The 10,128-nt window shown below is 45.7% G+C and overlaps 1 protein-coding gene across 1 annotated transcript in view; it reads left to right on the forward strand.

Moving 5' to 3' along the window:
- Ndufa9 (NADH:ubiquinone oxidoreductase subunit A9) overlaps positions 1-9,250 on the forward strand; it is a 29,874-nt gene extending 20,624 nt beyond the window's left edge. The window contains exons 10-11 of the mRNA XM_057774568.1: positions 4,162-4,228; positions 7,902-9,250. Of these exons, the coding sequence (XP_057630551.1) occupies positions 4,162-4,228; positions 7,902-8,072 (238 nt within the window). The 3' untranslated portion in view covers positions 8,073-9,250. The remainder of the gene's footprint in view (positions 1-4,161; positions 4,229-7,901) is intronic.
- Positions 9,251-10,128: the final 878 nt, after the last annotated feature.

The raw sequence follows: 10,128 nt of genomic DNA on the forward strand, positions 1-10,128 counted from the left end.
CTTTCCAGCTGCCCACCAGGGGGCAAGGTTCCCAGCTGTTGTTAAGGCAGGTTTTGATGTAGCTGGGGAGGAGGATCCTGACCCAGACCTGGTCCCTTTTTATGTCTGTCTGTCTGTCTTTCTTTCTCCCTCCCTCCCTCCTTTTCTTTCTTTTTCTTTCTTCACTTCTTCCCTTTGAAGACTACAATTTTAAACCTACTGGGGTTGGTAGCTCAGTGACAGAACTCTTGCCTGGCAAGTGCAAAGTCCTGAACTCATTCCCCAGCATAGCAACACACATCCGTTCTTCTGCTGGCTATGTTTTCCATCCTGGACCATCAGAGCACATCTTAGTCTTGGCAGAAAGATTTTCATGTCTAATGTACCAGAGACAGATTTATAAATCAACATGGCATCCATTCTTCATTTAGTCAACAAATACTTACTGACTCCTTCCATTTCTCAGGTAGTGTTCTAGGTACTTAAGATACTGTGTTCTAGGTACCTAAGATATTGCGGTGAACACTTGGGTAGTGTGGTCTCTAGGCTGTAGTGTGTAGCTCAGTGGTTGTACAGTGGTCTGTAGGCTGTAGGGTGTAGCTCAATGGTTGTACAGTAGTCTATAGACTGTAGTGTGTAGCTCAGTGGTTGTACAGTGGTCTGTAGGCTGTAGGGTATAGCTCAGTGGTTGTACAGTAGTCTCTAGGCTGTAGTGTGTAGCTCAGTGGTTGTACAGTGGTCTCTAGGCTGGAGTGTGTAGCTCAGTGGTTGTACAGTGGTCTGTAGGCTGTAGGGTGTAGCTCAGTGGTTGTACAGTGGTCTCTAGGCTGGAGTGTGTAGCTCAGTGGTTGTACAGTGGTCTGTAGGCTGTGGTGTGTAGCTCAGTGGTTGTACAGTGGTCTGTAGGCTGTAGGGTGTAGCTCAGTGGTTGTACAGTATCTATAGGCTGTAGTGTGTAGCTCAGTGGTTGTACAGTGGTCTCTAGGCTGGAGTGTGTAGCTCAGTGGTTGTACAGTGGTCTGTAGACTGTAGGGTGTAGCTCAGTGGTTGTACAGTGGTCTGTAGGGTGTAGCTCAGTGGTTGTACAGTAGTCTATAGGCTGGAGTGTGTAGCTCAGTGGTTGTACAGTGGTCTGTAGGGTGTAGCTCAGTGGTTATGCAGTGGTCTGTAGGCTGAAGGGTGTAGCTCAGTGGTTGTGCAGTATGCTGAGTAATTGAAAGGCCCTGCTTTCAATTCCTAGCACCAAAAAAAAAAAAAAAAGCAAAACAAAACAAGACAAAAAATTTAAACACTGTGATGGTGATCATTTATTGAGGACATTCTCCTTTGGAGGCTTTTCTTTGACTTTTTTCACACTAATAGTGACTACACATATAGACAGGGACAGAGCATGGTCACGGGGTCAGAGGAGACATAGTGACCGTACATAGTAGACAGGGACAGAGTGTGGACATGGGGTCAGAGGAGACATAGTGACCGTACATAGTAGACAAGGACAGAGCATGGACACAGGGTCAGAGGAGACATAGTGACCGTACATAGTAGACAAGGACAGAGCGTGGACACAGGGGACAGAGGAGACATAGTGACCATACATAGTAGACAGGGACAGAGTGTGGACACAGGGTCAGAGGAGACATAGTGACCGTACATAGTAGACAAGGACAGAGCGTGGACACGGGGTCAGAGGAGACATAGTGACCGTACATAGTAGATAAGGACAGAGTGTGGACACAGGGTCAGAGGAGACATAGTGACCTTACATAGTAGACAAGGACAGAGCGTGGACACAGGGGACAGAGGAGAAGGCCCCAGAAGCCAGAAGATTGCCCTCACTAAACACTAGCAGAAGATGAGAAACTGCCAAATGGAGGATTTCTAAGGCATCAAGAGAGGTTGAGAGGAAAAGTCATTTTGTTTGTTTTTATGGCTCCATATACCATGCTCGCTTAGAACCTGCTATGTAGACTAGGCTGGCTTTGAATTTGCAACAGTCCTGCCTCTGTCTCTGGCTTGTGTACAACTGAATCACAGGTGCAGGCCACTGTATCTGGCCTTTTTAAAGGGATTGCGTGTTTGTTTGTGGTGATGGTTCAGACCTGAGCCTCTTACCTGCTAGGCAAGCATTCCACCGTGGAACAGAGCCTCGCCTAGGAAGGGGTAGCAAGCGCGAGTGTCTGAGGAGGAGAGTGCTGCCCTTGTTCACTCCGTCTCCAGTATCTAGAGCAGTTCCCAAGGAATCAGGCAAAGGGTAGAAGATAAGGGCTTATTTTGCAAAAGTAGCACTAAAACTATTCAAAGCAAAGTGGTGGAACAGATTAGAGAAGGGTATGCTGTTGATGCTGACAGCCGGCCTATCAGGGAAGGTACTGGGGGACACCAATTGTTCTGAGATTCCTTTTATGAGGTTCAAGAGGAGGAGAAGTTTGGTTGCTAAAGAGAGTAGCTCGTGGAGTTCTTTGTTTTTTTTTTTTTCTTTTGGTTTTTTGAGACAGGGTTTCTCTGTGGTTTTGGAGCCTGTCCTGGAACTAGCTCTTGTAGACCAGGCTGGTCTCGAACTCACAGAGATCCTCCTGCCTCTGCCTCCCGAGTGCTGGGATTAAAGGCGTGCGCCACCACCGCCCGGCGAGTTCTTTGTTTTGATTATCAGATTCAATCATATAATCATTTTTCTGTATGTCTTTTTCCAAAATACAACTAATTTTAGTCACATGCAAGCTCAGTTTTGCATAGCTATAAGATGGTAAATTGGTTCTCCTTAAAAGTTTACTTGAGGACCAATTTCGCTTTACTGAGTATGCACCAAAACCCGTTCCGACTGGATTAGTTTTTCCAGTCTTTGCACCCAAGTGCACTGGGAATATATTTGAAAAGAAACTGTCCCAAGTTTATGGTCATTAGGGAGAAGAAACTTAATCCATTCAGAGAGGAGCATTTGGGTAGCTAGATGCAGGTAGGGGTCTAAAGTTGCTATGTCTGATGTTTGGAGAAGTGCATGCATGCATAGGACATGCAGTTGAAGAAACTAGGCTTCCACGTGCATTACAAGAAGAGGCAGGTGTGCATAACGCAAATCTGGTTAGAGTCTGAGGTTACTGAACTATTCACTATGCTTGTCTGCCTTCGCACTGTGCCTGGTGCACAGAAGGGCCTCCATTAATATTTGTGGACTGGCATGCTAGTGAAGGCAGCGATGTAAAGAACCTGAGATCTCCACAAAGGAACACGGAGTCATTTGAGAGCAACTTTGGTACAATGGAGGACTATAAACCAGGAGGAGGGAGGCATTTCATGTTACCCATGAAGGTGAGGGTGAAGTCAGGGTTGGCAGGTACAGGTGGCATGGCCCACGGAGTACCTTGCATTGTCCATACGAGATCTGTTAGTGTGGACCCAGGCATGGGAGCTGCTCTTAGGAAGAGTGGCTATAAGTGGAATTTTATATACTGCTTGGGAAATTCTGAACAGTCTTAGGGCTTCTTTTTTCATGGATTTGTTTTGCAGTGGGAACATTCTTTCAAGCCTTTAGAAAGCTGGAGCTAGGCCGGGCGATGGTGGCGCACGCCTTTAATCCCAGCACTTGGGAGGCAGAGGCAGGCGGATCTCTGTGAGTTCGAGACCAGCCTGGTCTACAGAGCTAGTTCCAGGACAGGCTCCAAAGCCACAAAGAAACCCTGTCTCGAAAAAAAAAAAAAAAAAAAGAAAGCTGGAGCTAGTGGGTGAGGCTCATTGCTCTCAGTAGTGGAGTACTTGCTTAGCACATGGGAGGCCCTAAGTTTGGTTCCTAGCACCCCGCACACACTCACACACACTCACACACACACACACACACATGCTGTAGATTTAGACAGATGTGATAGCACATGTCTTTAATCCCAGCACTTGGGAGATAGAGGCAGAAGGATTAGGAGTTCAAGGTCATCATTAGCCACATAGTGACTTTGAGGCTTGCCTGGGATACATGAAACTGTTTTAAAAATCCAAGAAAGGAAGGGAGGGAGGAAGGCTGAATTAGATATATCTTCACAGCAGTAGAGCCAAGAAGTTGTTATTTTCCCAGAAACAACAAAGGCAAAAACTCAGTGAGTTCTTGTGTGCAGCAGCCCCTCTTTCCTGGGTCTGACAGGCGGAAGCCCAGTGCAGAGACACTTTTCACCCCTGCCACATGTGTCTCCTTTCCAGGTGGGTTGCCAGATTCTTTGAAATGAGCCCATTTGAGCCCTGGACAACGAGGGACAAAGTAGAGCGGGTAAGTCTGGGCATAGGAAACCTCTCACCAGACAGTGCTGCAGAGCTAGAGAAGTCAGTTCAGTTTGGCTGACTTGCTTGAAGGTTGTAGGCTCCGGTGGGGGATATTTCTGCTGGCCAAGGCTAGCCCTTCTGCTTTGGGCCAACCTGCATTCATTCTCACCCGGCTCCACCATCTTCTCTCTGATAGTGTGGTCCCTTTCTGTAAGGTCTTTCCTGTCAGCATCCAAACATGCATACTGGTGTCTCTCACTGAAGGCAGACTCGGTCCTGGAGCCCTCCAGTCACTTCGCTCTTCGCTGTGTTCCCTTACAGCCCTTTGGGTTTTCAAAACTCACTAATAGGTGAAGGTGACCTTGGATTCTTGGTCCATCTGCTTCTACCTCTAAGTGCTGAGATTACAGGTGTGCCACCATGTTATCTGACTTCCCTTCATACCTTAACCTCTGAAGAGCTAGCTGTCTGTACCTGTTTCCAGCATACTCTTGCCTCATTCTTTCTTTAATTCCTTTGAATTAAATTTTATCCCTCTCTGCCCTAAAACTGCCCTTTCCAAGGCTACCCACAGCACCACGCTGCCACCTCAGTCAGTTTGCTGACCTCATCTCACTCGTACTGCAAGCAGCATTTGCTAAAGGACCTCATTTCTTCTATTTGAGATGGTGTCTTTGCAGCTCCCTAGCACAGGCTGCGTTTGCTGGCTCTCCTTTTCTCAGTGGGCTGTGCTGAAGGCTCTGTTCCTGCCTCCCTCCATCCTGACTGCTGTCTGTTCTGATGGAGTCACAGCCTCATCCGCTCTCATTTCTGTTTGTAAATTACGCTCCTCCCAGTTGCTAGCTGCTGCTGATAAAGGCCAGGCTACAGTTTTTCTCCTGTCCTGGAGTCTGCTGTTACACTGTGCAGACATACATTGTAACTAGAACTGCAGCCTGGGTTTCTTGTTTTGTTTTGTGGTTTTTGTTGTTGTTTGTTTGTTTTTTACTGTTATCAGGTGTTTTTGTTGTTTTGAGACGGGGTCTTACTGTGTGCCCTTCGCTGGCCTGGTGCTCACGGTGTAGCTCAAGCTGACTTTGAACTCATGCCGATCATCTTTTCTCAGCCTCCCAACTGCCTGGGTTACAGATGTGTGCCTCCACCATGCCCTGCTGCTGCAAATTTGTGTTCTGTCCTTGGGCTCTCATCTCAGTGATGGCCCTTTCTATGTTGTTCATATAAAACATCTTGGAATCCCGTGCAGTTTAGACTCCTCTTCTTGACCTAAATGAGCATTGCCCTACGGGACTTCCCGCAGTGCTCAGAGTGGCCTGTCTGTACTGTCACGTTGCCAGCAGCAGTGTGTGATGTGGAGCACTTGATACATGTCTACCATGGCTGCAGATACCAGATTTCAACTCTATTTTTTTTAGTTCATTGAAACTGAAATTTGAGTCACATTTGACCAGTGGCTTCTGTGTTAGATGGTAAAGGGCTAGACCCTCAGCAACCCCCAGTAGATGCCAGGTCGGGCTACCCCTAACACCTGCCAGTTCATTTAGTGTTTCATTAAACATGTTTCTAATACTGGAGGTTTGCCATGTACTGAGGGCAGAGTGCATAACTGTCTCCTCTACCTACTGTAACCCAGGCAACAGTCCTTTTTCCTCGTTGAGGGCCTCTTGCTGCCCCTCTTGTCTGCCTGCAGTTTGCTGTGCTCCAAAGCCCTGGCTCTTTCTCATGTCTACCACACTTGTCTGATTCATTGATTATTTGCTCCCTGCGTGCCCAAATCTTGCTGGGAAGATACCAAATAAAATAGAAAGATGGCAGCATCTCAGCCTGACTACTGTGGGTTTTCTTTTTATTGACAGGACACAGCCAAACTGTCCCCTAAGAGCTAAAGCACAGCATAGAGTTGAGAATAGTGCCAGGGAACAGAGACCGGTAGTTGCTAGTCTCCCTCTGACAGGCTGACTAGAAAGCAGAGACCTTTCCATGGTGCCTTCCTATGCTTGTGCCCATTGTCTGACACTTGCTCTTACCGTGGTGACTGAGAAAGTATGAGTATAGTGGGTTTGGTCTGCAGACAGCCCTAGAGAACTCAGTAAACACACTGTGGTCCTTTCTGTGTTGTTTATTGGGGGTCACAGGATGGGACCTAGTGTGGTTCCTTGTACAGAAGGCTCTGCTTTGGTGCTTTTTGAAGGTCATTCTTCCCTAAACAAGATGAGTTTGGCTTCTGACTTTGTAGTGAGTGTTTCTTAACCCAGAATGAGTATATTTGGAGTTAAAAAATAGACAAAAGTCTAACGGGGCCAGGCATGGTATTAGAACCTACAGTCCCAACATTTGGGAGGCTGAGGCAAGCATCACAAATTTGAGGTTAGCTTGGGTTACATAAAAGGTTCCTAGGGGTTACAGTGCGAGACACTGTTGCAGGAGATTTATTTGTGTTGTTCTGAGACTGTCAATGGAGTGGGATCTTGGTTTGGAGGGCAGAGTCTACGTTCAGCTGGCTGGCGTGTACCATAGAGTTTTCTGGTGGACTCAGGGGAAGATAGATGGAATAGGGAGGAGCTTGAAGAGATGCATGGGCTTTTTTGGTCTGGGAAGGTGAAGAAGAAGGTGGATCTATCAGGTTATTTCCTAATATTTAACTCCCAAACATTATTTTTTGATAAACAATAAAAGAAGCCACAATAAATGGTACCCCACATGATGCGCCAAATATAGTAGTACTTTCTTATTGGGACCACCAGCCCACAGATAATGAGACAGAGGCTTATTATTAATTATAAAAGCTTGACTTTAGCCTAGGCTTGTTCCTAACTAGTTCTTTTTTTTTTTTTTAAAGATTTATTTATTATGTATACAACATTCTTCCTCGATGTATGTCCACATGCCAGAGGAGGGCGCCAGATCTCAGTACAGATGTTTGTGAGCCACCATGTGGTTGCTGGGAATTGAACTCAGGACTTCTGGAAGAGCAGCCAGTGCTCTTAACCTCTGAGCCATCTCTCCAGCCCCCTAACTAGTTCTTGTAACTTAAATTAACTCATGTTTTTAATCTGCATTCTTAGAAGCTCATCCTCTCATCTCTGAGTTGCCCATCTTGCTTCCCCTGCTTCTGGCTGGTGACTGCTTTCCTTCTTCCCAGAGTTCTCTCTGTGTCTAGAAGTCCCAGCTGTACTCTCCTGCCATTCAAGTTTTTATTGCATTAATCATAGCAGTACATCTTCATTTACTATACAAATATCCCACAACAAAACCCTGTCCAAAATTTCTGAAACCAAACCAGAATAATAAGTTAAAACTTAAGTAGAGAGCCAGGACCCAGAGACCCAACGTAAGAAAATAGGGGTGGGTTCGTTCTATTTTAGCTCTTATCTGAATCCCTGGGTGGAGAGACAGCTCCTGCCTCGCTATACTAGGTTCAGGTCTGTGTGCACATGCCCATGGATCTGCTGGTCCAGGATCACTGTCCTATGTTCCTGAGTGGTGTGGGAGACCTGCCTCTGGTCTTTGATGATCTTCACTATTCGTTCTGCTTCAGTGAGTTCCAGACTCAAGGGTTACTATGTGTTCTCTAAAGGTATCTCCTCAGTGACGAGCCTCAGGTCAGCTGGAGGGTGTGGATGTTTTAGGGGTAGTATTTAGGGGTGATGTTTTCAACATGCTCTGTGGTCCTTTCTTCACAGATACATATCTCAGATGTGTTAACACCTGACCTGCCTGGCCTGGAAGATCTTGGCATTCAGGCCACCCCACTGGAACTCAAGGCCATTGAGGTGCTGCGGCGTCATCGCACTTACCGCTGGCTGTCTGCCGAGATCGAGGAGACAAAGCCTGCCAAGACAGTCGACTATTAGTCCGTCCAGGCCACCTGTGTTCCTTAGAACCCATTACATAGTAAATGAGGTCACTCTATTAAATGTCTGAGGGTTCAGTCTGCCTCATGTTTCCTTCTTGATTACTCAGAGGAGAGCTCTCAGCCATTCAGAACTGAGCCTAGTTTTCTTCAAATAACTATGTATAATATTGACACATATGACTATTCTCTGGGATGTTGGAGGGCTGGAATTCTTAGACCAAGGCCCTATCTTCAAAGTCAAAATATTGTTATGATCTCAGGGAATACATGGTTATGTAGACGTATTTGGTATAAATGAGCACATATACACTTAAAACTGATCTAAATTTGTTGGGCTGTTATTCTGACATTGTGGAACGAACATTGTGTCATCTAATGGTAGGAAGAGGCAGAGGGGGCATGGAGTTCAGCCTTTTTTATTTTTAGATGCAGTTCCCAGAGCCACTGAGCCACACCCTTTTTTCCCTCAATGTCTTTAGTGACAATAGTGATCCCTCATGATGTCAGAGCTCTTCAAATCTAGTCACCCAAACCAAGTCCCGGGGTTCTGCTGCCCTGGGACTAAGTTTTGTTTGAACTTCAGTGGGATACACACTTTTCAAACCACATCAATTAAGGAAACAGTTTTACCATCCCAAGCTCACTGGGGTTCTCTCTTGAGTGTAGATTGCACATACAGGAGCTGTGAATGGCTTAAGATCTGAGACACATATTTAGGTAGATTCTTTTTGTGGGGAAGGGACTGGAGTCTCTGTAGATAGGGATTCTTCCTGTGGGGACTTCAAGTGTGCCTTCATGGAGGTGAACTTACAAAGCTTATCGTCTCTGACTTCAAGTTACTCATTACCTGATCCTCATAGCTGACTTGAGCCTGCAGAACTCTCAGTTCCCATTATCACTTCGGTTTCATTAATCATTGATATTATCATGCAACCTGTGCAATTCATCAATCTACCCCTGCGGTGACTGAAGTCATGCTCATTCAGAGCCGTCTCAGGTGTCCTTCAACCTTGCTATCCCCCATACTGTGTCCTACTAGTAAACAAGTTCTGTCATGCCCCAAAGATCTCAGAGGGTATAAGGAAGAGGTCATCTCTGGACAGATCAGGAAAGAATCTATAGAAAATGAATTTTTAGCTCCAAAGCTATAGAGAAACCCGGTCTCAAGAAATAAAAAAAATAAAAATGTTTTTAAGTCAAGTCTTGGGTCTACCCAGGAAATGTGTGTGTGTGTGTGTGTGTGTGTGTGTGTGGAATGGTGCAAGTGTGTTGTGTGTTTACATGTGCATGGGGTGTTCTGTGTGTGTATGTGATTTGCATGCCAGTCACTCATCCATTCTCTGAAGAGAACAGTATGCACAGATACCTGTGGTGTGACTATGAAGGAATTCTCAAGAGGAGACTGTGTTCTGGGGCAGGGTGGGTAGGAGCGTTTAGCCTTTGTCTTGTAGACAGATTGTCTTCAAATATGAATTCTAAGAGAAACTGTTGGTGGTAATGTTAACCAGAGCAGCCGCTATGGAAACAGAGGCCCCGAAGGAGCTTCAAAAAACTAAAAATAGAGTTACTCTATGCCCGATCTGTGCCCTACGTCAGATGCCATAGAGATACCTGCACATCTGTGTGTACAACAGCACTGTTCACAATCATCAAGTTGTGCAATCTTCTAGATGCCCTTTGACAGACACGTGGATAAAGGAAATATACAATCGAGGGTTTTTTTAAAAAATATTTATTCATTTATTATATATATAATATTCTGTGTTCATGTATGCCTGCAGGCCAGAAGAGGGCACCAGACCTCATTACAAATGCTTGTGAGCTATCATGTAGTTGCTGGGAATTGAACTCAGGACCTCTGGAAGAGCAGGTAATGCTCTTAGCTGCTGAGCCACCTCTCCAGCCCACAATCGAGGGGTTTTGTTTTTGTTTTTTCTCTTTTGGCCATAAAGAAGAATGAAATTATGTGATTTGTAGGAAAAAACTAGAGATCATTATGTTAGGTAGGTAAAAGCCAGACTCAGGAAGACTGTATCACATTTCCCTTCACATGG

The sequence above is a fragment of the Chionomys nivalis genome, chromosome 1, assembly GCF_950005125.1.
Source record: "Chionomys nivalis chromosome 1, mChiNiv1.1, whole genome shotgun sequence".
In the NCBI taxonomy this organism is placed as follows: Eukaryota; Metazoa; Chordata; class Mammalia; order Rodentia; family Cricetidae; genus Chionomys; species Chionomys nivalis.